This window comes from Trichomonas vaginalis, chromosome IV (genome assembly GCF_026262505.1).
Source record: "Trichomonas vaginalis G3 chromosome IV, whole genome shotgun sequence".
Lineage (NCBI taxonomy): Eukaryota > Parabasalia > Trichomonadida > Trichomonadidae > Trichomonas > Trichomonas vaginalis.
This window is the reverse complement of record NC_067206.1, coordinates 19,146,317-19,172,425: the sequence shown is the minus strand read 5'-3', so window position 1 is coordinate 19,172,425 and position 26,109 is coordinate 19,146,317. Positions and strand designations below refer to the sequence as shown.

Genomic DNA, 26,109 nt, shown 5'->3' with positions numbered 1-26,109 from the left:
CATATTTGTATTGAATATTATGTATATTTTACATATGAAATACGAAGTGTGGTCAAATCAAAATAATTTTTAATTCTCCATATTTCTCCTTTATTTTTTGTTGTATTATATTAACTAAGTATTTTTATATTAAGTTTTTTACTTCCCTATTCAATTTTATTGAACGTTCTCTGAAAATTACTGAACTTATAAAATAATATACAAAGCATATAGATCATAATTAACCAATAAAATTCAAATTTCGGAGATTTGAAAAAACGAATCTTGCCAATTTGTCAAAAATAGATATTGGTGAAATGAATTTATCTCATAAATTCCAGCCGAGTAGTAAAATTTGAAATTCTTATTTTATTAGCTATTGTTTGGATTTTTAATATCAATTTGTTTCGTTTCTCACTGAACAAAAACAATCAAATCTAATTCACATTTGGCAATTATATACAAATACTTAGTACGAGATCTGAACGACTAATAATTTATTTCTGACCATTCTACAGTCTATATTCGGCTTATGGGAATAGAGCACTCATCATATACTTAAAATAAAATTTATTGATTGCGGTCCAAAACTTGTAGATTATTTATATTGAAGCATCAATCAAATTCTATCAATCTGGAAAACAAGTTATAGCTGAATCCGACTCAAAATATTATATAAAACTTTATCCTCTATAAGATAGATTATGTTTCCCGGATAATTACATTATTTTCCAATATAAAGTTTTAATACATCATCAAGGAGAAATGAAAATAAAGTCTACATATACTAAACGCTTTAAAGATTAGACCCTTTGCTGTTATACTTAATTTTTTTAAAAAAAATATAAAAAATGAATTAAATATCGCAAAATATGATTTAGTAACATGTATCAACACAGTACAAATATAAAATTAGCAGTCTGATAATTAGTAAAATGAGATTTCATCTATTATATCTTGATGATCATGAATTTCTTTTTGCTTAGCTTTTACCTGCTGTTGTAATTCTCTAATCTCTTTTTGAAGTTCTGGATGGCCACGTGTTTTTGCTATAAAATCGTTTGTTTCTTTAATTTGTTTAATTTTATTTTCTAACTCTGAATTTTGCTTCTTTTCTATCTCTATTTGTCTTTGCAATGCTGCGATCGATTGCTCTAACTTCTCAAAGTTATCATCTGAATACTCTGTTAATAAGATATCAGCTTTCTGTGAAATTTGAGCTAAATCTCTTGCACTATCTTTCTTCTCTTTTTCTAATCTTTCTATTTCAAGGAAAAATATATTCGTTTCTTCTTCCAATTCTGCAATCGAAGCTGCAAGATCAGATTTTTCGAGTTTTCGTATATCTTGTCGTTTCTGCTTTGCTATGTAATTCATGGAATTTACTTGTCTCGCTAGTGATTCCATATACAAATTATTCGTTTTTGTCTGTACAGTTTGATTTCTTGGATTTGTTGATCTAGAAAGCTTTGCAGATATATTTTGGAGTTCTATTTCTAAGAATGCTTTCTTTTTCTTCAAGTCTAAGATCTCTTCATAAGATATATCTTTTGATTCGAGCTCAATTTTCATAAAACGTGTTCGAGATGAGTATGGAATTGGTCTTGCTGTCTGAGCAATTGGTTGGAAGTAAGCCTGTGGGCGTAATTTTGGAAGTCTTGACATAAAAATTACAATTTTTCGGCGCGAAAAATTTGATTCTTTTGATCTTCAAAATTATTGGAATCGAATTTTGTAAAATTCGATTCCAAAAATTTTGAAGTGAAAAAAATAATTTTTTCTTTGTAACGAATTATCGTTCGTGGTTAGGATAAAAATCAAACCACAAATTTGTTACAGCATACACAAGGATTTTCTAAATTTTGTAAACAAAATTCTGAAAAAATACAAATGCTTTGATGATTGAAGACTTTTTGGGGAAGGAGTAGGAATTATTCAAGCACATATTACAGCCATCTGATGCATTCATGATGGCAATGCTCTTGAAACTTATTGTTTCATGTTCAATCGTGATGAAAATGAAATTTGGAGTGATTACCTATCATAATGTAAACTTTTATGATAGCCCATAATGCATATTCCGCTAAAAATGTGTCAAATTAAGAATTTATTGAAAAATTATTATGATTTCAAAGGAAATCTATGAACATATACAGATTTACAACTAGTTTATATCTATTTCATAAAGCTAATTAAGTTTACGAATGATATCATGATGTGCCAAGGGTAAAATAAATTACCCTTCAAAAATGCAATCGAATGTATTTGTGATATATGAATATGATGATAACGAGGAAACACTTGTTACATTTGTTTATCCATCAATAGATAAAGAGACAAAGTCAGTTATTCAAGAAACAGCTCATCATATCATCACGCAATCAACGGCATCAAATCTTTTCTCGTCATATAAGAAGAAATGGCTCTACTTCGATAACAAGAGAAATCAAGAACGTTCAGATAATGTCCGTATTTATGGTGTTTGTGTGGTATCAGAAGTTTTCAACCCACAATTATATTTAGATTTTACTTCCATTCTTTCGAAAATCGCTGCTGACACTAAAACACCTGCAAATGTTCTCCGTATCTATCTTATGATATTATCTCAAGGCTATCTCGATCAAGGCGGCATTGATTTCTCAATCGAAAATTACGGCGAATATTATACAAAAGTTTCATTCGAAAAGCTTCTCGATCGCTCCGGCCAGCACATTTCCGTCATCTGGCAAGCTCTTGTCACTGGTCGTTCTGTGGCAGTATATTCGCCAGATATTTCTATTCTCCAGGATGTTACTCTTGCAATACTTTGCTTATCCCGTCCAGGAAAGCGTAATCTCCTTCCTCTCGTTCTCGATAATTCTATTCTTCAGACAAATGCTGCCCAAGAGACAGCATTACCAATCTGGTGCAGCTCAGACCAAGCCATTCTTAACGGCCACTTCGATTTGATCGTAGACCTCGCTACTCGTACAATCAAAACTTCTCCTGCCTTTTCTAAGGAGGCTGGAAAGATTTCACTCGGTGAAGCCCTCATGAATACAATTAATGAGGTCACAGCGGCAGAAGGAAGCGTTCCAGACTCAATTTTAGAATTTAATGAATCTATCCTTGAAATTCTCGGCCAAATCAAGCAGAGAATGGGAGAATTGAACGCTCAGACGATTGGATCAGTAAATCTCCCAGCTGATAAGAAGCAACTACTCATCGGTATTGCTGCAAGTAGTGTCTTCGAAATTTAACTTTAAAAATAAACTTTTCTCACAGTATTTTCTTTTATATTTTCTTTTAATATATTGGATGCTTCGAATTAGTTTACCTTTCTTCGCCTGGGCACCTCAATTTTTTTAGATTTAATGAAATTGGAAGCACTTAAGGCTGCACAATAGATACATCCTTCAATTCAGATTCTTAAAGTTAATTTTCAATGATGCTTCATGCCAACTGTTTCTGATTTTAATTTTAACAGCCTTCGATTCTGTTGTCTATGGTTAATTTTCAATGATGTATCATACATGTTGTCAGTAATTTGAATTAAAAGTCAGATGGGTGTAAGTACACCATTTTAGGATGAACTTCCCACTTTCTGACATTCTTTCAATTTTTTTGACACCTTTGCTTTATATCCTAATTTTCTATGACAAAGAGTTAACATTTTTGATCGGGAAAGAGTTTTTATTATTCACTACCTAGTAACCTTTGGTAAAGTCAGCAGATCCCCTTACTTAAGCATGCAAAACAAAACAAAACAAAAACAAAAACAAAAAAAATAATAAAAAAATAAAAAAAAATAAAAGAAGAAATATATAAATGAATTTTATTAAACTGTTCAGATCTTGGAGTTCCTCGAAATGTGACCAATTATACTTACATCTTCGTCAACATCGTGGAATGAAACAAATTCTTCTTCATTGATCATTCCATCATCATGAATGATATCTCCGTATAATTCAAACTTGTTAATGGAGATGCAAGGTGGAAATCCTGGACAATGTTCATTTTGAATAATTTTTACGTATTTCGCAGTGTAAGTCTTATCTAAATTGTATGTTTTTTCATTGCAAAACTTCATTGTGTTATCTTTATCAACTCTGTGAACTTCAGTCCATGTCTTATTGTCATCTGAGATTAGAAGTGACCAGGAGTACAAGCAGCAGTCAAAGCAATACCCATTATTCTCATCATCACAGCAGCACCCTTCGTAACAGCATCCACAACGAACGAAATAGCCATTAAATTTCATTTTCTTCGACTTGAGATAATATGTGATATATGGGTGCTCGTCATAAGACTTTCCATAGTTAGAACACCAATCATATCGCTTGTCCCATGGATAAATTGAGTATTCGGGCTTTGTCATTTGCTTTGTTCCATTTATTCTTTGTTTTGATGATCCAGAAACTTCCATCATTACAATTTTGTCATTGAAGACCTTTTTGAATATTCCATTGCCATTGGACGCCCCGAAAACAAGGTAAATAGATAGCATTGTCAAATTTTATTGTAGTGAAAAAAGTGAAATTTCTCATTTTTATGGGCGTGAATTATCAATTACACATTTTCGTTTGTTGTGACTGATAACCCTTAAAAAATGCTTACTCAAGACTCTATGCGGGTACGGTATATTCGCTATATAACACCCTTCAAATTGTTTTGGGATTATGATTTGATAGAGTTCTTAGTTCTCTTTGAAATAATTCATTACTAGATCCTTAAAATTCAAATGATTTGAATGAGATTGATTGATCGAATTAATCTTCTTCATCTGAAAATGTAATATATATAAAACATGTATTTATGTAAAAAAAGTTCAAATTAATGTATAGTTTATAAGTTTTCATCATCAGCATACATACGGTAAAGAACGTTTTCTAGTTGTTCAACAATGATGTTGAATGAGTTGATATGGAAGCGTTCTTTGTTGGATTCTATTTCAACTAAAAGTTCAGTGATTTCATCGCAGACAGGTAACATAATGTCGTCTTCGTGAATTGGACTAAGATAAACACCATCGATCTTGGATTGAATCCATGAAACAAGTTCTGTTTTGTATTGTTTATCACTTTCCTGAGAAAAGATTGGTGTCAGACGGTAGCCACAGTGGAATTGACTTCGCAAGTCGTTAGGAGTACCATCGAAAATCAATGAACCATTACGCATAACAAACATTCGGTTAGAAAGTATACCTGCTTCTTCGATAGAGTGTGTGCTTACAATAGATGTTACGTTGTAGCTAGAAATGGATTTCCAGATTTCTTGGCGGATGTTTGCATCCATACCTGATGTAGGTTCGTCTAATAAAACAAGATATGGGTGACCAATGAATGCGATAGCAACACAGAGTTTACGCTTTTGACCACCACTAAGTGTAGATGCAGACATGTTTTCAAGACCATCTAAACCAAAATGACTAACAATTTGTTCAATATCTTCTTTAAGATGACAAGAGTCGAGACCACGGATAGTTCCGAAAAATTCAAGATGACGATAAACACTCAAGCCTTCGAACAAGATGTTTTCTTGATAACATATTCCTAAGTGTTGCTGCAAAGCACTAAAGCCGGTTGAGCATTGATGGCCATATATTTGAAGAGAACCACGATCACTGCTGATACTTCTTGTAATCGCATTCAACAATGTACTCTTACCAGATCCATTTGGTCCTATCAATGAAACAACATCTCCTTGATTGATAGAAAAAGTTACATTATTGAGTGCATGAACAGGTGGTGAACTTCTATATGTCTTATCAATTTCAATGACATCGATAAATCGGTCACTAACTGCATCTGAAAGATTTTCTCTTCTGAAAGAAAATAATTGTTTCCAAGATGATAAACAAAAAATGTTTGAAAATCCAATTGGAGAAGAACCAAATTTTCTTGGCATCAAAATATTCAATATGAAATAGAGAATTAAATAAGCGCAAATGAAGGCAATTGATATGCCTAATATAATCCATGTGTTCTTCCATCTACTTAATAACATTATATTCTTCATTGAAAATGGCATCGAATAAACCTTTGAAAGCATGATGTTGTCAATAAACATTGTTGACAACCATTGTGGAAGAAATATCATTATTGCAGCATATTCCAATATATTTGACTCATCGAGGATCATTGTGAAATTAATTCCGATTAAAAATGTCAAAATAATGAACAAAACAATAAAATAAACTTTGTATTTCGAAGTTATCGACAAAGGAATTGCACTCAAAAATGAAACATAATAAAGGATGACTAAGAAGAGTACAACATAAAAGATTAAGAAAATATTTGATCCTTTGTATGATTGAATAGATAAAACAATTGAAATTAAGATCGTATCAAAAATTATTACAAGTAAATCGATTGTTATGTTTGCCATGAAAATTGTTGTTTCAAATGCACCTGAGATCTTCAATAAAAGCAGTTGTTTTGTTTCTCGTGCTTCAGATATTTCAAACAATGGAATAATGAAGGAAATGGTAATTCCAAATGCTATTAGCCATTCAATGAAAACATAATTGTATATTGTTCGATGAAAACTTGTCATACCGCAAAAATCGAATTTTCTATTGATATCCGATAACTCTTTTGTGATCTCATTTACAAATGAGTCTGCAAAATCTTCAAAATTATATCTACGAACTCTGCTACCTTTCGAGATTTCGATTTTGGACGTGATATTGTAAAAATATTTTTGCTTATTATCGATAATAATAGATAATATGTTTTCCTTCTTGGAATACTCTTCAAATGCGGTTTTATTATCGAATATTATACTTTTTTCTGAATAATTTGCCAAGAGATGAGTAAGATTAGTTTTTGGATATAATATATAGTTATCAACATTTTTGGCGTAATATTTGAAATCATTAAATTCATGTTGACAAAATTCCCAATAATCAAATTCTTCATAATGGCCATTTGAATCTTTTATACGATAATATGGTTTTGTAGGAATAATAAGGCATAAAAAATATGGCTATTGCGCTGAAAATCATCATTAAATAAAATCCAAGTTTGTGAAAACGGATATCAAGCAATATTTTTAAGTATGCCTTATAAATTTGGAGCTGTCTTGAACGATTTTGGTCTTTCTTTACCAGAGGTTCATCATTAAGGTGATGATTTCTCATTTTGCCAATTTTTGTGATCCAATTGCTCAGAAAAAAAATTGAATGTCTGGCAAATGTCAAAGAAATTTAAAGTTTTAAAAAATCTTATTAAACTAGTGAAAGTACAGCTATTTCCATTTTTTACTTTTCAAAGAGTTCTCACTCAAAATTTTTTCAGATTTTATATTCAAATCTAAAATCACTTTAATTGGATCACTGGCAGATGAATCTGAAGCATACCAAAAACCAACTATCTGGAATCATGTATCGGAGACTGTTAACATACTGGAACTCCAAATTTTCATTCTTAACCAACTTCATCTTTGCTTTGTTTTTTGCTTATCTGGCAATTATTGTAGTATCAATAATAAAAATTGTTATCAAGCCTAATGAAGCTAACACTTTAGAATTTTCTAATTTTCTTCCTACAAATTTAACTTTTGGACGAATTTCAAATAAAAATTGCACGAAATGCGAAGAAATCCAGATGAAATTATCTAATAAATGTGCATTCTTGATTAAGAAAAGGCTCAATACTGAACTCAATTTTATTGATTTTGATACATTTGAAGATTTCAACGATTATCAGTACGAAATAGCCAAAGATCCTCTTAGGTTATCAAACATTCAGCTTGCATTTCAAGTTTATGAAAATTCGACAATATCAAATAAAAATTTAAGGCCAAAAGGGGAAGTTAATATTAGAATTTTATATATTCAAACAACATGGTTTAATAGGCCAGGAAAATTAATTAATAGAGCTATCCTTGAACTAGTATTTGATGAAATTGGAGAAAAAGGTGATGTAGATGTAACATTTACGATAAAAGGAGATCAAAACATTATAACATCAGACAAAATCAAAAGTGCTTATGATATAATTATCCCATATTTTATGCCAATAGCACTTGTAATAATTTCTGCGAATTTTTTACATCGCATAATTCAAGATATCAAAACTCCTGTTCGTGCATACATGTTGTCATGCGGTTTATCAAAAACAATCTATTGGTTAGGTATATTATTGATTGATTCTATGATAATGACGTTTTTTTCAACAATTGTTTTTATTATTTACATTTCATTTGGAATTCAGTCATTCAAGATTTATTACATCAGAGCGTTTCTCTTAAACTGGTTTTGCTCACTACTACCTCTCTTCTATACATATTTTTGGTCTTTCTTCCTGAAAGGATATGCCGGTCCAGTTGTTTTTGCAGTTGTTAACGTTTCAATTTTGATGGCTCAAATGATCTCACCATTTTCTATGTTTCCAGAAGATTTTCATAAAATTTATACTCCAGCAGCATTGATTTGTCCATTTGGAAATTGGTTTGGCGTTTTTTATTCAGTTTCGACGACTATCCAACGCAGTAATCCGAATTTTCCGGAAAATCTAAATTTATTTTTGAAAAGGGAATATGTACTGCAAGATTTGTTCATTTCGATATTTTTATATGTAGTAATTCTTTTTATTGAAGAGTTTTTAATGGATTTGGTTATTAGAATATTTTCGAAGAAATCATTTAAGAAACATTTTGTTGATTTGGAAACATTCAAAAACAGTCAGCAAATAACAGATGAGGCGAAGCAAATGGAGCAACAAGTGAAAGATAATCCGGGGGATTTGCGATCAGGATTTCTAATGTTTCTAAAATATATAAAGACACTCAAGGACAGCCGATCTGTGCTGTTAAACAAGTATCACTGGGAATCAAGAACAAGTCTATCTTCGGTTTCTTGGGTTCTAACGGTGCAGGTAAGACAACACTTATGAAGATGATCTTGAAAGAGACACCTATGTCAAGTGGTACAATCGAAATCGATGGCCAAAACATTTTGACATCTAAACAATCACAAGTTGTTATTTGTCCTCAATTCGATGACCATTTGACAGAACAATTAACAGGTCGTCAGAACATGAAATTCTTCTGCTACTTGTTCAACAAGACAGGTCGCGAGTCACATGAATTGATCTCTCGTCTTATTGATATTATGGATTACTCAGATCAAGTTGACAAACAGGTTAAAAATATGTCCGGTGGTAACCGACGAAAGTGTTCATCAATGATTCCATTTTTGTCAGACTGCAACACAATTCTTCTTGATGAACCAACATCTTCTATGGATCCTATTGCTCGTCATCGCATGCATGACTTGATCAATTCATATAAAGGTCAAAAAACATTCATGTTATGCACACATTTATTAGATGAAGCAGAAACATTATGTGACAACATCTCTATCATGGTTAATGGCTGCATCTTCACCGTTGGCACTCCACAATATTTATCACACAAGTTTGGTACCGAATGGAAGATTGATTTGCTAACATTTGATTCTAAAGGAATCAAAGAAAAAGTCAAAAAATTCATCAATCAACATCTACCTTCTGCCTTTTTGTCTCTTGAAAGGAATGCATCAATGATTTACACTGTTCCGTGTGAACACATTTCAATCACAGAACTATTCCAAATTCTGCAACGAGGTAAGGACAATGATATTGGAATCAAATTCTTCACATGTTCATGCTCAACACTCGAAAAGGTTTTCATGGAAATTGTCATGAAATCAGAAACGAAAACTTCAAGTGAGAATGAGCAGCATGATAAAGTCAATACTAATTTGATTATTGATACGGAAACTAATCCTGAAAATATAGTATAATTTAGTAAAAAATCTTACATATTAATTTAATATTAAAATAAAAAAACTTGAAGTCATATTCTTCGCGTCTGGTTATCAAAATTTGAGGTAATTGAAATCATAAAACATTCCAAATGCTGTTTTGTCACTTGAAAGGAAGGCATCAATGATATATTCAGTTCCAAATGATAGTATTTCAATCACAAATCTTTTTCCAAATTCTTCAGAAAGGTAAAGATACTAATATTGGAATCAAATTCTTCAGAAAGGCAAAGATACTAATATTGGAATCAAATTCTTCATATGCTCATCTTCAACACTTGAGAAAGCTTTCATGAAAATTATCATGATAGTTATCCAAGCATGCACAATTAGTTGAATAAAACTTTAAAGTTTGGTATAGATTTTGATTTTAACTATTGAATTTTGAATAAGTCAATAGATATGAAATGATGCAATGACAATGACAATGTAAATATCGATGGCAATGAAATTTTCATCAAGATACTTGTATTATTCAAGATTTTTTTGCCATTCATTCTGAATTGATTGATTCTTTTATATAATCTTTGTTTTGATTAAGGAGAATTTGATTGTTGGCTTATTTTCAGGTGACGTTATGGTGTATCATATATAGTTGATTTGATTTAATTAAAGACTATGAAATAAATTAATAAGTAAGTAAAATAACAAGAGAATTTTTATTTAGCGAGGACAATTTGGACTTTCTTTTGACTGTTGTCATCATGTGTGATAGTATTAGAGTATTTGGAATGCTTTTCTGAATTATTTGTCAGGTATGAAGAATTCGAGCTTTTTTCTGGTTCTGGCTCTCTCATTAACTGTGAAAGTTCTTCATCAAGTTCTGTTTCGTCAAATGTTACTAAGTTTTCTGATAAAGTTGAAGTTATTTCGTTCAAATTATCGTTAAGATCAATACTATCTGTAATTAGTTTGTCTGCTTGATCAATATCGATAGTATTAATTTGGTTCTTGATCAATTTGTTGTATTGATCAAGAGAACTTAATGGTAACTTATTAATTTCTCCTCTTTCGATATTATTGAGGTGGATGGTCAAGTTATTCTGCATATTATTGTAACTCGACTGCGTGCTCTCGCGTTGTTTAAGAATTCACATTGTATTTAATGCTGCCGAATGTTGACCGTTTCTTTCATATTTAATAGCACGAGTTCTGAGTTCATCGATCTTGTGTTCGTTTTCTTCGATAGATTTTTCAAGCTGCTTGATCATTGACTTACTATTGGAAATAGAAGTTCCTAAATCGATGGAAATGTCTTTATAAGTAGAATTTATAAAGAAATATACATCATCAACTCGTTTTGCTTAGCAATTTTCAATAAGTCCCCATTTGAGAACTGGTAAAGAAACATAAATTGCATATCATTGCAATTCTGTATCATTTAAGACAAAATCTGATATACCCGCACCATTGGTAATAACTTCATGGCTCATCCGCTCGCAAACATTCTTTAAATTGTGTGGAAAAATTATTACTGTGTCATTTGTGATTTATTTTTGCTTTATGAACTTCATAATTCTCTGCAAAATCGATGTTTGATTACAATCTTCTGCTAATTTGCATTGTTTCGTGTAAATTAAATGTTGAATTGTTGGAATAATTGGAGATAATGCCTCTCCCCATACTAAAGATGGTATAATTTTCACATACTCTAACTCAAACAATCTCTGAATCGCGAATCCAACGAGTAAGTATCTCTGTTCAAAAATTAATTTGAGTATCCCATTGTCCTGTATCTACATCTCAATATATTTGAAACGCTCAATATTACAATGTCTTTCTTAGGATTCCAAATGTATTCAAATTTCCAGAAACTACAATTTCTGTAGTTACTAGCCACAAATGGGAAGCAATACACAAATGTCTAGTAGATGGTATTGCTTTTTTTCAAAACATGCAATAACGCAAGATCTATTCTTTAAAACCGATTAATAGTACAAATGTGTTTATTTGCAGGTCAAAGAATCGAATGCTAATTTTATTAATATTACCTCGAAATCACTCTTGCAGTTTTCTTCCATTCTTCGTCTATTAGTCATCGAGTACCTACAAAGTCTAAATCCATTACCAAAATCAAGAAAGCATCGTTACGATTTTGTGGACGCTAACGGGAATTTTAGAAGTTGGCGTCTTGCCCATGTCACGATCCAATTCTAACAACGAAACATTGAAATTTAGTAGAGTTGTCATTTAAACGTATTATAGCTTAGTATTAATATGGCTTTTTCGACATTTGATTTGATAAGTTGAATTTATTATGCAAAAATAAAGGAAGTGTAAGACTGTTATGTGCGTGAGGAACGCAACTATTTGATTTTTACTTAAATATATCGAATAAATTATTTAAGCATTAATGATTTAGGCGAAGTACTTACAGGCATTATACAGACAAGATTATTTAATCAAAATTAATGTTTTATTCTATTCCGTTCAAAATGTTAACCATCCACTGCTTTCTGGGATTGGGATCACCGAAATAATACACTTCTGGAGATTTTCCAATGCGCTGTGTGCCATAGAATGGAACCCAATAATCTCGAATTGCATTATTTAACCTGCGAAGTCGCCATCTATTGTATTGAACCATGCCACGAGTGTCCGGATCCATGATCTTGAAATCTTCAGGTCTTGCATTTTTAACAAAATCTTTTATTTCTTTGAGTTCGTTTTCAGATAATTTTGTTTCTCTGTCTGGAATGTAAACTTCTTCCATTTCCTTTTTGAACGTTTCATAATATCCGAAATCTTTATCTGTTGCAGCTCTGAATTTGAATTGCTTTGCTTTCCATAAAGTTTCAGTACAAAAAGTTTCTAGTACCTCTCCATAATCGTAAGAAACATGAAAGTAAAGGAAATATTCGTGTTTTTGTCTTATAGCTGTCTTGCTAGCAACTTTCTCTTGAACATCTTCTCGAATAAAAGATTCAAAAGAATCAGGATATAATTTCCTTTCAGGGTGCAATCCATACAAATATGGATCGAAGTAGTGCATCACATTCAAGAATATTCGATGACAATATCCTATCGTTGTATATACCTCGCCTTCAGTTCGATTCATTCAAAATTTTGATCAAAAATTTTCAGCTTCTATCGGCGGGCAGCTATATTTGAATGACAATTCAATTTTTTTGAGAGAATTAAACTTTAAAGAATAAATATAATGAGTGTTTTGGCAGAATACGGTGAATATAATCGAAAAGATTTATCTGATATGAAGGTTCAAACATATCAGAAACAGGCAGAAGAACCCTACCCGCAATTCGAAGATTCTTTAGGGTTATTTTTATATAGTCTATGCCAAATACATTTCATATATGATTATAACTATGTGTTTATCTAGAAATGGATTATTTGATGGATATTCAAAAAAATTGAAGATTTGTTTGTTTATCACTACAAAATTAGGATCTCATGACATGCATTAGGCATGAGTACCAATAAAATTATAATGTTTTTGCAAACTATTTCTGTTTATTTTTAAATAATAAATTATCTTTATTACAAGCAATTCATTATATAGTGAGAAACTAATATATAATAAAGAATTGATTTCTTAGTTCAAAAGTAGTTAAACTGTCACTTGTTTGTTGGGAATTATATAATTCTTCTTTTACTTTTCTTTTTGCAAGCTCTTTTCTTGATTTCTTCGCTGCTCTGTCTTTGTCGCTTAAAATTTGAGCTGCTCGCCATTTTGATATCACAAATCTCTTCTGAACATTTTCTAATGAAGCTGTGGAGCTGGTGATTGTAATTTATATGATAAAATCGCCCTTTTAGCTAAAAGAACATGCTCAGTTACTGGAGTTTTCCAAAGATGTGAATTGGTAAATTGAAATAATTAATTTCTACTGTATTTAATGCGTTTATTTTGACATCTTGATTAATTGCATATGCGCTCTCTAATAAATGTTGATATACTAGCCATGTAACGTAAACGTGTTTTGGAATTTCGCTCAATTCCAAACTAATAGCATTGGAAACTTTTCATTCTTCTGTTTCCCAGTAAATAGCTTCTAAATATGTTCGGTGTAATTTAAGAATGTAGTTATTTAATGATTTTAAATTATATTTAAACTGAAGTACAAGTTTTGTGCATGGAATGTGTTTAGACATTTGATGGGAAATTAACTTGTTTTAGTCATCAAATATAGATCATGTTTTTTTATGGAGTAATAAACCGAAAAAAAAAATAAATAAATTTAGAATGTTTAAAAAAAATCGTTTTCCTGATGAAGCCGATATTCTGGAAAAGCTTGAACGCGTTCAGGATATACCTAATACGACAAGAGAGCTCACTGAAGCGATTCTTGAGCTAAGAAATACACCATTTACTGAATTAAATAGACAACAGAAAGAATTCGTTACTGACACACTTCCCGATGTATTCAAAGACATTGTTGGTCTTAATAAACCCTCAAAAAAGATCAACATGGAAATAAATATCTTTACAGAAGCTTATCTCAAATTAACGTCGGAATACAACTTGAACATTGACATGATTCATGTTATTGGAAAAATTTTTGACAAGCAAATGAGAGAGTTTAAGCTGAGAATGATCGGAGAAGTTACTGCAGGAACAAAAGAAAAATTTTTGAATTTTTCGCCAGAATTCGAATACTTACTTCCAGCAGAAAAAAGACCACACTGCAATCAAACAGTGAAAGAAATCATCAACCAATTGTTCACAGCTGGCATTGTTGCAAAAATGTTTGAAAACATCTCAAATCAAACTACAAAACCAGAAATATTCGCGGAATTCTTAACAATATACTCAGGAATCGAGTCCTCACTTGTCGATGAAGCCATAAGTATAATGCTTCCAATTATATTCGAAGAAATAATGCGTTTACTCGATGTACAACAGACAGATTTCTCTGGTCTCTGCAGTTTCCTCGCGAAGCATTTCAGAGCTAGCAGCTTTTACGCGTCAAGAATCATTGAAACTCTTTGTAAAATGTCGGAAGTCGGAAATTTCAGCAAGAGGAACGAAGTTGTTGGGGAAATTATTGAAATAGCCAGCTACCCGGTCAACCAGCCTCTTGTAGCTGAAAATGCAGAAATAATCAAGAAAACATTTATCGATGCAATTAATATCAACCAAAACCAAATTATTTTAAATCAGATTTACAATTTCCTACCAAAATTTTCCGAAATTTGCTCGTTTTCTGTTGAAGATATCGAGTCAACCATAGAAAAGTCACAGGGATCATGTCCGACGTCAATGATTATGGATATAATACCTAATTTACAAGACGCTCATCTCGATAAATTTACTACATTCTTAATTACAAACAAATACTTTTATCCAGACTTATTTTCAAGCCTTATGAACAGAATTCGTGGACCATCATGCCGTAAATTACTCAGTTATATGCTGGAAAACAAGGAAATGCTTCAAAAAGTAGGTTTAGAAGGTTTTAAAATGACTCCAAATATTAAAACGTATATAGCTGAAATTGAACCTAATACTCCAGAAATAATCGAAAGTTTAAGTCTTTTCTACATCAAATCTCCAAGAATTGAGCAATTCCACGACTTTATTATGGCAACAATCAATATGATACCGCAAAACCCATCATTAATCAATGTTTTAATGAATTTTACAGAAACAATGACCAAATTCGATTCAGAAGGGACAATCTGCGATGTTTTTAACTTCTTTTTCAACAAATTTATGGAAGAAGGCTCAGATTCATGGGCTGTTTCACTTTTACCGATCATTACAGCATGGATAGGTGAAGTTAACAGGGTTCCTTCCCATTTCTTCTTCGAAAAGTTCAAGCAATTGAATTATGAAAATTGTCCAAACGTAATTCCTTCACTTTTCAACATAGTTGTTGCAAAATCAGATGACCAAACAGGAGTTATCGATCTCCTATTCAATATCATCAGCAACGACGTCCCAATTCGCCATGTTCACTGGGCAATTTCCGAAATCTTCAGTCTGATCAAGGATAACGCCGAACAAGTAGCAAATGCATGTTCCATGATACTCGCCAAGCCAAGCGAAAGCCATTTCAGAATGATTTTCGAAGCTGCAAAATTTGAAGCAGATTATTTTCGGTTGGAAGACACAAATTTCGGTGTAAAACAGAAAGTTGTCATCAAAGAGAACAACGCAGAGTTCTATGTCTCATTCACTCCCATTCATTCCTCAAGAAGATTGTATGCGGCCGTTGCAAACCACTCTGACATACCAATTGACGAACTCCTGCTATGGAACGCGGACCCTCTGAACGAGTTCGTAATCCCATTTGGTTGTCCGCTCACTTCACTTCACTTATCTTCCACAGAAACACTATTTGTATCCATAGAAAAGACGAAAGACAAGATTTTACATCAGGCCAAGTACGAACCACATTTCCTTACTTGTCTTTCTTCGCCAGAAAAATCCGAAATTTTGGCAAATCTTCTTTCTCAGTCCCACAACATCCAGTTATTCAGAGTTGCAGAGCTCATTGATCCCTCAAACATCCCCGTTATCAATGATGTCCTCATCAACCTTCTTCACGGTGAGATTTCCGATATCTCAGATTTTGTCAACGAATATCTTCCTCTTTTCCCTGCTGCATTGAATGCATTAGTAGAATCTGGCAAGGCAACACCTTCTGACATAGAAAGTTCCGCTACTTTCATTGCAGAACACACTTTTGACTCTGTTTCAACAGCAATTTGCTGCGACGCATTGATCAAAAGTCCGATCAAAATAAAAGTGTCACGTGAAGTGGCCGAACTGATTATTTTGAAGGCAGAAGACAGCAGGATCCGAGAGATGGCAATAAACATCATTGGCGAAGTCGATGACAACTTATTGATACATTTAATAGAGTTGTCAACGAAATTGGAATACAGAAGTCATTCCAATCAATTGTACAGATTTATTAAGACATATGAACTGTCACATACAATCTTCGAGTCATTCTATGATGATTTAGTGCAGTTCGAGATGTCATCTGTCTGGGATATCGATGAAACATTCATTGGATTGTTGGATTACATCGAAGTCAATGAGAAAACAATTAAAACAACATTCAATCGATTGTTTACACAGCCAACATGCGTCTGTTTCATGACTCCCTTCTTGCAAACTCATGAATCAAGAACAGCTGCTTATAATTTCTTAAAAGATCCAAAGGCGTTGCCTCATATTTCTGCTTTCCTCCAAAAATTGAAATCAACCCCTAATTATCTTGTCACTTTTTCAGATGACTTCACTCCGAAAGGACGATTAGGATTACTCAATTTCAGCACAACATGTTATATCAATGCCGTGCTCCAGAATATGATAGCAATGCCAAATGTTTTGGCTCCGATTTTGGATCTTCCTGCCAACGGTTTGACACCTTTTGTCATGGAATTGAGAAAGTTACTGGCTTTGATTCGTTACGGGCGTGGAACACCATTAAACATTACTCATTTTACAGAAACAGTACCAGAATTTGAGCCAAATTTGCAGCAAGATGCACATGAATTCTTTGATTTAGTAATAAACAAACTGACGAAAGAAATTCCAGATCCAGAAGTAATAAATCAACAATTATGCGGAAAAATAATGAACGAAATTTGTAATTCAAAAACTGGAGAAGTTTTGACATCAAATGAAGAGTCATTTTATTATTTGACACTAGCGATAAAAGGACTGAAAAACATTGTCCAAACCTTCGAAAAGTTCTTTGAAGACTCAGAGATATCAGGCGGCTACAGAATAGACAGCGGAGAATACGTACAAGCCGTAAGAAGAAACAGAGTTGTTACATGGCCAAACTATTTAGTTTTGCAGTTACAAAGATGGGATTACGCGTATTTATCAAGAGAAAGAAGTAAATTGACACAAGAACTCCAATTTCCTGTAGAAATAACTCCTCCTTCTTGTGCAGATAAATACCAATTGACAGGAGTTATTGTTCACGAGGGAGAAGCAGACAGCGGACACTACATGGCAATAGTAAGAAACGAGACAGGAAATGATTGGTATTTCTGCAACGACCAAGACATTGTAAACTTTGATCCGGCCAATTTAGGACCATGGTGTTTTGGCGGAGAACCAAAACCAGGGGATTCTGTTTGGACAGGTTATTTGTTGTTCTACAAGAAGATAGGAATGCAAGAAGTGTTTATGCCAGAAGTAAATCCTGATTTGCAATTAATTGTTGATGAATACAATGATTCTTATTGGCCTGCACAATGTTTGTATTCCTTCCAATACATAAAATACGTGGAAGAACTCATCATGGCTAAGGAACAGACAGAAACAACTTTGGATATAATTTACAGAACATTGATGAGAGTAATTCTAATCAATGAAGAAAGTTTGCAAAGATGGACTGATTTATTGACAAAGAATATTTTGACAAATGTCAAAAATTGTCAGATTTTCTTCAATTATGTCAAATTACTTTTTGGGCCAAATCTTCCTGCCGCAATTTCTATCACTGATGCCGTTGTTGATAACTTCAGAATTCTTGTACAAACAGCTATGTCTGTTATGTCAGATACAACAGAGCATTTGCAGATGCTTCTGCAAGGAATCGATTACGGATCACATAAAAGAGCAATGGTATTTGCATTGGACATCATTGCTTATTGCTGTGATAACTTGGCTGTTGATTGGTCGCGTGAAGAAAGTGCTTTGTTCTTGATGGCAGTTCTTTTGACAATGGAAATACAAAAAGAAGTGCAAAGATCAACAGGAACAAAGCATTTCCAAGCATTCGATTCTTTGGCAAAAGTCATGTGCGATGCCGTGAAATCAACAGGAGCAACAGAAGCAATGGCAACATTCTTGGATGTGAATACATTAAATAGAATTGTTGACAACTTGAAAATGTCAAATAATTTCATGACATTTTTAGCTTTGTTGGCAAATACAAGACCTGATTTGTTGGAGCATTTAATTGATGCTTCTCCTCGTGTACAAACAATTGTCAACTCAGCAATTCCAATACAAATTGGAGGAACAAACGAAATTGCTATGACAATTGATTTGTCATTTTATTTCTCTCACGGTTCTGATTTCATTTTCTCCGTTCATCCTTCGATCCGCAATAGAACTTATGAAACATTTAAACTATTGATCGGATCCCCAGAACCTCACATCGACCATTACTTCCACACAAGACCTTATGATCCTTCAATTCCTGTTCCAAAAGTGACAGCGGAATCATCATTCACGCATTACATCATTTCCTTGAGTGATGACTTTTTGCAAGTCATACAACAAGATGCAATGAGAGGTTGTGAATATGTCTGCTTATTGCAGTCTGTTGTAGGAATTGCTCCGATGTCTACAAAACCATTATTTAATAAATTGATTGGTCCGATAATTGCTGACAAATCAGGAGATTTGTTGGAGTTGTTTATGCCTGTTATTCATCATTTGGTCGCTTTTGATCCTGATATCCTCATTACAATAAATGAAGAAGAGCGTGAGGTATTCAGGAACATGGCACAACCAACAATTATGGACGTAGAATTGGTTTTGATGGCTCCAAATGTTTTCGCTGGATCTTGGTTGTTGAGCGAATGCGTCGATTTCGTTTTGACTCAGTTGACACAGACAGAGGCATGCGATAGATTGATTAGCCTACTGAAGGAAATAGGATGCCAGGTGAGATGTCCGAAAGAGGCAAAAGATAAATGGGTACTTTGGCCTGCGTTGCAATTATGGGAAATTGGTTGCTGCGATAAAAATGATTTGGCTTTGTTTATTGTCAGCGCACTGAAGAAAGCACAACCTGCGGCTTTGTGCAAGAGAATGAAGATTGTGCAGAAAGCAATAGAAACTGTTAAGGAATTTAAGCCGGAACTTATTGACGAATCTGTTATTAATTTGTAAATATATTATGAATGTTTAAAAAATTTTCTTGTTTATATTTTTATTAAATTACAAAGAATACTTTTATTTCAAACAATTTTAATAAGAAGATACATTAATTTCCAGTATACAGTTGACTTTTATCTCCATCATTATATGTTAAAAACGTCATGTGTTTAATTTTTAGTGGGCTCTAAAATTCCTTTTTTCTAAGGATACAGAATTGCTATCATTCATTGGAAATATATTCACTATATGCACTAGTCCTTGTATGGACATACTGTCATATACAGATTTTAATTAAACCTTTTAGATGGCAAGATACTGACACTCAAAATTTCCTATAAATACATTTTTTTTTCCAATATTTCAAAAATAATTTTATAAGATGAAAAATTAAGAAAATTTAGTTGAAAATCTTTAAAATCATAGAAATTTAGAAAATTCGAAAAATTAAAACGAATAATCAGTTTTATTTTTCAAATACAATATTTTCTTCTCAATAAGAAAGCGTTATTACCATAAATTTGAAAAAATTAAAAGTCACTTTTTATTGATGACGTCTTCAGGAACAACTTCTAAGGCGTTCATCAATAATGCAGGCCCAAATTTCATCCAATCACGCATAATTGATGGAGAAAATACATCAGATCCACTTTATGGGGATTGGCTTCATAATGAATTTTTAGTTTCAATTCATCCACCAAATTATCCACCAGAACCAGTAGATTTCCCAGCATTAACATTCACAACACAAGGAATTGTCGTTATGTGCATACCAAACTTACTCCAACCTCCTCATTTAAGAGGAACAAATTCTGTTTATTGTTGGTCTAAAACCAGCACAGAATCAACATCAAATCCGCAACAAGAAATTGCGAAAGCAATTGTCACACAATACCAACAATGCATGCCGAAAATGGCTTTAGCAGCAAGAGTTAATCCGACTATCAATGATTTCAAGAATTCTCTTTCTAAAATCAAGCTCCAAAACTCATCAGTTCGAACCCTCTTCCATTATGCTTCACATGGAGGCCCAGATGTTTCATCTCAATACATAATGTTGCATTCCCCAGACAAACAATCATTTGATCACTTCCCTATCGAGAGTGTTCTCACCGCTACAGATTCCTGCAGCGTTCACATACTAGATTGTGACAATGCCGGTGCATTAATCAACGCATACAGATCATTTATCTCAGACAAAGCAGATTCAGGTATAAAGATGGATCTTTTCGCATTCTTTGCATGTGGAAGTCGCGAAAGATTACCAAGATCCCCAGATTTACCTCATGATGTCTTTACTTCTTGTATGACAACTCCTGCTCGCATTGCATTACTCTGGCATTCTCGCCATTACTACTGCTTTAAGAATGGACCACTCCGACCACTAAATACAGACCTTTTCAAGTCATCTCCAAATAGTATTTTGGATGACATCAGTTTAATACTCCACAGACTTGTAGAAGCCATGGCATTCGAAGTATTCCCTCCAGATCTCTTCATGAGAGTCTTCAGAACTGATTCTTCCATTGCACATTTAGCAGCAAACTATTTTCTCGCTTGTAGGATGCTTTCTTTCTTTGGAGTCCAACCGAAATCGATTCCAGAGATGCCAGATGTCTCAAATCATTCATTATGGCATACTTTTGACCTCAGATTAGATGTTGCTTTACAGCAGCTTCATTCTCCAGCTCCAGACCCCTCATTATCATACACAGTGTTCTTAGAACAATCCCTCAAAACTCTCAAGCATCTAATGAACGTTTCAACAAAAGATATTTCATTTCCTGGCCAATTAACTTTAATTCCGCCAGCTCTTACAACGCCATCGCTACAAGCGGAAGGTAGTAAAGTACTCGCATTATACATCGATAAAAGTATCTCAGCTGTCAGACAAATGTGGTATTTCCCGATTGCAGTACCTCTTTTCCAAATGCTGACCTCTCCATCGTGTAATGAATATTTATTGCTTGCTGTTGCCAAAACCTTATGCTTTATGCCTTCAGCCAGAGCGATTCTTCGAGAAATCAGCAAAGAAACATTCAAAACAGTTCTTTCTCCTTTGCTGAAACAAGAGAACTCAGTCTTCGCTCTTGTCATCGCTACCATTTACCATTTCGAGAATAATGAGGCCATTTCCCAATTAGTACAAAATGATTGGTCATCTACAATCTTGTCACTTTTTGATGATTCCCATACAGATGTACGGTTATGGACATTATTATTTGTAGCAACATTTGTGAATTACATACCGGATAGAGATCTTATGATGAAGACTGCTGCAAAAATAACTAATTTGTCCTCAGATTATTCGCCAGAAGTCAGAATTGCCAGTTTACATGCACTATGTTCGCTAATCAAGTGCGATATCGAAACAGAAATAGTTAAAGTTGCAAAAGAGTTGGTTCATGACCCCAATTCTTCAGTAAGATGCGAATTAATAATTTTACTTTCTAATGCGACAAAAGCAAATCCGAAATTACTTGAGAACAAGGATGTACAGTTGTCACTCGTTGAATTGGCTTGCGATCCCCATCCTTTGGTGAAGAGATTAATGGAAAACTTCACACAGTCAGTTTATCCATCATTTATACTTCAGTGGTTCTCAAGGGCCATTCTAAGCCCTATAAAATCACTCCTTACCGATGATAAACTTAGATTATCCAATGTTCAGCCAACAATTTCGCTTCCTGCTCGTCAGCCAAACAAATCTATGATTACAATTGGCAGAGCAACATCATTCCGACTCTTACAAACTCATTCAGTCTGTTCTTCGAACTTTACATCTTTATTTGACGGAAATGCTGCTTTATTTGGCTCCAACTCCGGCGAAATCGTTTATGCCCAATGGGATGCCAATGTACAACGAAGCGTTCGCATTTCCAACAAACAGATTAAGCATGTTCAGTGTATTTCAAATTCTGGCTATCCTCTGATTATTTCTTCTGATTCCCACAGTAATTTACGTTTCCTTAACTCCGATTTACAGACCATAACCGCATTCAAACTCAACCAGAACCACTCTTTGTTCGAATTTCTCGAATCTGACAGAAAACTTTTGACATTTTCAACTTTACAAAAAAATATTTTGGTTTATGACATGAAAAGTGAGAAAATAAGCCAAACTATCGATTCAATCGGTGACAACATACAGTGCGTGAGGGCTCTCAACCACTTGAACGATGTTGTCGCTGTTGTTTCCGATAAAAAACTCAATTTCGTAGATTTGAGAACAAATTCGAACGTAATTTCTTCGCCCGACGGTTTGTCACTTTTTGACGTGGCCCAACTTGACAAGAGTGCAAATTTGTTTGCAATTGCACACAAATGCGGTACTGTATCCCTTTTCGATGCAAGATTTAACGAACCAATAAAAAGATATCAGGCATCTCCTGAATCTTCACCGATTTTATCATTTGCAGTACAGTCTGAGTCTGGTGCTTGCGCAATAGGGTCTTCCAAAGGGGTCTGCGTCATAGATATCCTCGGCGGAAAGAGAATTGAATACAATTCTGTTCCATCTCTTTTGTTTTCAAGGAATTTAGAGGCTGTTAACGCTTGCTGCTTCTCACCTACTAAATTTTCTCTTGCTGTACTCCAGGGACAATCTGATATCTTATTCTTGGATGATGCATCGTAGAATAACACTTAATTGGCTAAGTGAATTTGATGTCATTAAATTCACCATACTTTTAAGTGTTTTTTTGCAAAATTTAATTTTATATTTTTTTTATTTCATTTTGTTATTTAATAAATTAGTATATTAGTCATATAAACTATCAACATTACATAAAAATTCAGAATATATCTTATTCATTTGGAAAATCTTTTAATATACTATATTCTAGAGTAGATTTCGCATATAATTATTGACTTGTGCATGATATAATGAATACAGGAAGAAACATCAAGATCAATTTTTTTTGAAAGATAAAGTCGTCACTTTTCGAAAACTCCGTTATTTGATGTCTAACACGCGCCCAGTCGTTTTTATCCATCCTAAAGGAACATGCAAAGCGCAACCTTTCTATTTCAGAGGTGATGATGTTCTTAAAGAGCCTGAATACTTAGAAAAAGAAAAACAAGATATAAAGAAAACGTTTCGCGAAGTTAAGAAAGAATTAGAGAAGCAGAAGAAAATATATGATGACACAAACGCTGAACATCAAAAAACTGACAATCTTACCTTTGCATTAGCAACAGCTCTTGGAGATGAGTCAGATTCAACGAATACAAACGCGCAGCTCAGACATCGATTAGCTGAACTCACCACAGAAATTGAAGGCAAGGAAAGAGCAATTACAAAGTTAAAAGCTATGCAGCAATCAGCCGTTATTTCAACTTATCTAAAAGAGAGAGCATTTTACGAATCAGAAATCGAAGACCTTCGCATTGAAATTAATACTGGAATCGATCGTATGAAAGAAGGAAAGAAAAACTTGGCAAAAGTTGTTTGTTCGGATGATTACGCTACATCATGCATTGCTCTTGGTATATTAAAAGCCAAGAAGGCATATCACAATCAGCTTCGCAAGGATCTTACTTATCGTATTTACAATCTTAATAAGAAACAAGGATCTGGCATTTTCAGGTCAAATCCACCAAAACTTCCTTTCGAAATCGAAAATCTTTGCGATATGGAGCAAAAGCTCAAAGCCCAGTATAATACAATCCATCGCGAATGCTTTAATAAGATTATGGTCGCTCAAGAGTCCGCTTTTGCCATGATTGATCAAATAGAGCGTATGAATGAAGTCCTTGTAGCTCTTGGAGGACCAAAATACGACGTAGAAGCCCTCCGCGAGAAGTATACAAACATGCAATTTGATGCTGCACCAGGAGAAGAAAATGACAACTTAGAAGAGGAAGAAGAGGAAGACACAAATGATAAGGATGAAGAGAAACACGAGGAGGAAGAAGAAAAAGTTGAAATTAACGATGATAACATCGAAGAAGAGGAAAAGAAGGAAGAAGAAGGCCATAAAGATAAAGATGATGAACAGAAACCAGAAGAACACCTTGAAGAAGAGGAAACTAAAACGGATGAAAAAGATATCAAAGTTAATGAGGAAGAAGAAAAGAAAGAGGAAGAAAATGATCATGCAGAAGAAGAGGAAAAGAATGAATCTAAAGAGAAATCACCAGAAGAAGAAGAAAAGAAAGAGGAGGAAGATAAACCAGTAACTACTCAAAGTTTCATCGCAAATTTGATTCAAGATAAACTTGAAGCTGATGGAGTTAAAGAAACTGATTGAAATCAGTGAAAATAACGAAATATATTGTTTGTGAAAAGAATTATTTTTCTATTATTTTAAACTATTGTCTTTAATTTTTTTTTCTTTCATGGAATAAATAGGTATCTCATAGAAGTACTACGACCATAAATTAAAGAGCTACTGGCTTATACTTTGACTATAAATACTATGTATCCGTAGTGATTTACTGGCATTCTACAGCACTTCAATGACTACTTTTTGTTTTCGATTATATAGCATTTTAGCAAATATTAGTCACTTTTACGGTTTTTATTTGGGGCGAGCTTGCGAGCCCCAATTAAAAACAGTAAAATGAGCTCACATTTTGAAACAAATTTAGGGACTTTTTGATTGAAAATGCAAAAGTGACTAAACTTTTCCGAAATATTTGATTTCAGTATTAAATGATATTTCATTATATTTAATAAATATAATTTAACAGCACTATTGTTTTTTAAAGTTAAAATTAAACTTAATTATTAATAAACAAATTAATTTTTTTTTCGATAATCTCTACTGGAGTTGACCTTGATATATCCATTGAAATTTTCAACTGGATATGTTCCGAGTCTGTCTAAACCCAAGTTTGAATACTTTTGAGATTTGAGAATGGCAATGGTTGAAAAAAGTGTAACTATTAATCTATTAAAATGAGTTTCCGGAAGAAATGTAAGAAATTGTGCATTTTCTGAATTCTTACTGTATTTGTTAAATTTCTGTAATACTCTAATAACTTCGAATGGGTCGATCATTTCTTTCTCAAGTAATTCCTCAACATTCTTTGTAATTGCTTTTGCACGTTCGTAAGCTTGGCTATCTGCAAATCGGAAAGGATGTCAGATTCGGCTAAATAGTCCCGCTCAGCACGATACCATATTCGAATGAGTGTGATTTTCTTTAGACACCAAAAATGGCATCCTCATCCTTATAAATGGATGAAACTCTATCGCTCTGGTAATGATTTGACAAATTGTATCAATGAAAGTCATTTCCAACAACTGAAATATGCATTCTTTTTGGAGTAAAAAGAACTTATGTGTTGATGACTTCTTCCACATCCTTGTTGATGAAATTTTCCCACATATCTTTTGAAAGTTAAGGTTGCAAATTCAAATCCCCAAAAGAACGATTGAGGAGATTGTTATCAAAAGCAAAAGAATAAATAGAGATACAAAAAGCGCAAACAATACAAATATGGATAGTTTTACTGCAATATGGCTAAAATTGCTGGCAATGTCAACAATTTCCAGTAATATTTAGCCACTTTGACA

General features: G+C 33.3%; 10 protein-coding genes across 10 annotated transcripts, besides 2 other annotated features; 5 read left to right on the top strand and 5 right to left on the bottom strand.

The window, feature by feature from the left end:
* Positions 1-843: 843 nt before the first annotated feature.
* Positions 844-1,675, bottom strand: TVAGG3_0126750 (uncharacterized protein; the record flags this gene model as incomplete). The annotated part of the gene is made up of 1 exon (XM_001311614.1): positions 907-1,644. The coding sequence occupies one exon, from the start codon at positions 1,642-1,644 to the stop codon at positions 907-909; it is 738 nt and encodes a 245-aa protein (XP_001311615.1).
* Positions 1,676-2,228: 553 nt separating this feature from the next.
* TVAGG3_0126740 (Fam45A-related family) lies at positions 2,229-3,218 on the top strand (the record flags this gene model as incomplete). Its single annotated transcript, XM_001311613.1, has 1 exon — positions 2,229-3,218. One exon carries the CDS (start codon positions 2,229-2,231, stop codon positions 3,216-3,218), a length of 990 nt encoding a protein of 329 aa, XP_001311614.1.
* A 322-nt stretch (positions 3,219-3,540) lies between these two features.
* Positions 3,541-3,572: a mobile genetic element.
* Positions 3,541-3,572: a terminal%2Cinverted (terminal inverted repeat of tvBac_53III transposon ID:TVAGG3_0126730).
* A 203-nt stretch (positions 3,573-3,775) lies between these two features.
* Positions 3,776-4,467, bottom strand: TVAGG3_0126720 (uncharacterized protein; the record flags this gene model as incomplete). The annotated part of the gene is made up of 1 exon (XM_001311612.1): positions 3,806-4,387. The coding sequence occupies one exon, from the start codon at positions 4,385-4,387 to the stop codon at positions 3,806-3,808; it is 582 nt and encodes a 193-aa protein (XP_001311613.1).
* Positions 4,468-4,801: 334 nt separating this feature from the next.
* TVAGG3_0126710 (ATPase activity, coupled to transmembrane movement of substances) lies at positions 4,802-7,097 on the bottom strand (the record flags this gene model as incomplete). The annotated part of the gene is made up of 1 exon (XM_001311611.1): positions 4,804-6,099. The coding sequence occupies one exon, from the start codon at positions 6,097-6,099 to the stop codon at positions 4,804-4,806; it is 1,296 nt and encodes a 431-aa protein (XP_001311612.1).
* Positions 7,098-8,851: 1,754 nt separating this feature from the next.
* On the top strand, positions 8,852-9,745 carry TVAGG3_0126700 (ATPase activity, coupled to transmembrane movement of substances; the record flags this gene model as incomplete). The annotated part of the gene is made up of 1 exon (XM_001311610.1): positions 8,852-9,745. One exon carries the CDS (start codon positions 8,852-8,854, stop codon positions 9,743-9,745), a length of 894 nt encoding a protein of 297 aa, XP_001311611.1.
* A 343-nt stretch (positions 9,746-10,088) lies between these two features.
* On the bottom strand, positions 10,089-11,473 carry TVAGG3_0126690 (charged multivesicular body protein family; the record flags this gene model as incomplete). The annotated part of the gene is made up of 1 exon (XM_001311609.2): positions 10,426-10,815. The coding sequence occupies one exon, from the start codon at positions 10,813-10,815 to the stop codon at positions 10,426-10,428; it is 390 nt and encodes a 129-aa protein (XP_001311610.1).
* A 633-nt stretch (positions 11,474-12,106) lies between these two features.
* TVAGG3_0126680 (uncharacterized protein) lies at positions 12,107-12,758 on the bottom strand (the record flags this gene model as incomplete). The annotated part of the gene is made up of 1 exon (XM_001311608.1): positions 12,183-12,758. The coding sequence occupies one exon, from the start codon at positions 12,756-12,758 to the stop codon at positions 12,183-12,185; it is 576 nt and encodes a 191-aa protein (XP_001311609.1).
* Positions 12,759-13,970: 1,212 nt separating this feature from the next.
* TVAGG3_0126670 (ubiquitinyl hydrolase protein) lies at positions 13,971-19,601 on the top strand (the record flags this gene model as incomplete). Its single annotated transcript, XM_001311607.1, has 1 exon — positions 13,971-19,601. The coding sequence occupies one exon, from the start codon at positions 13,971-13,973 to the stop codon at positions 19,599-19,601; it is 5,631 nt and encodes a 1,876-aa protein (XP_001311608.1).
* Positions 19,602-20,136: 535 nt separating this feature from the next.
* Positions 20,137-23,344, top strand: TVAGG3_0126660 (TOR signaling; the record flags this gene model as incomplete). Its single annotated transcript, XM_001311606.1, has 1 exon — positions 20,137-23,223. One exon carries the CDS (start codon positions 20,137-20,139, stop codon positions 23,221-23,223), a length of 3,087 nt encoding a protein of 1,028 aa, XP_001311607.1.
* Positions 23,345-23,531: 187 nt separating this feature from the next.
* TVAGG3_0126650 (AGL056WP family) lies at positions 23,532-24,940 on the top strand (the record flags this gene model as incomplete). Its single annotated transcript, XM_001311605.1, has 1 exon — positions 23,549-24,838. The coding sequence occupies one exon, from the start codon at positions 23,549-23,551 to the stop codon at positions 24,836-24,838; it is 1,290 nt and encodes a 429-aa protein (XP_001311606.1).
* Positions 24,941-26,109: the final 1,169 nt, after the last annotated feature.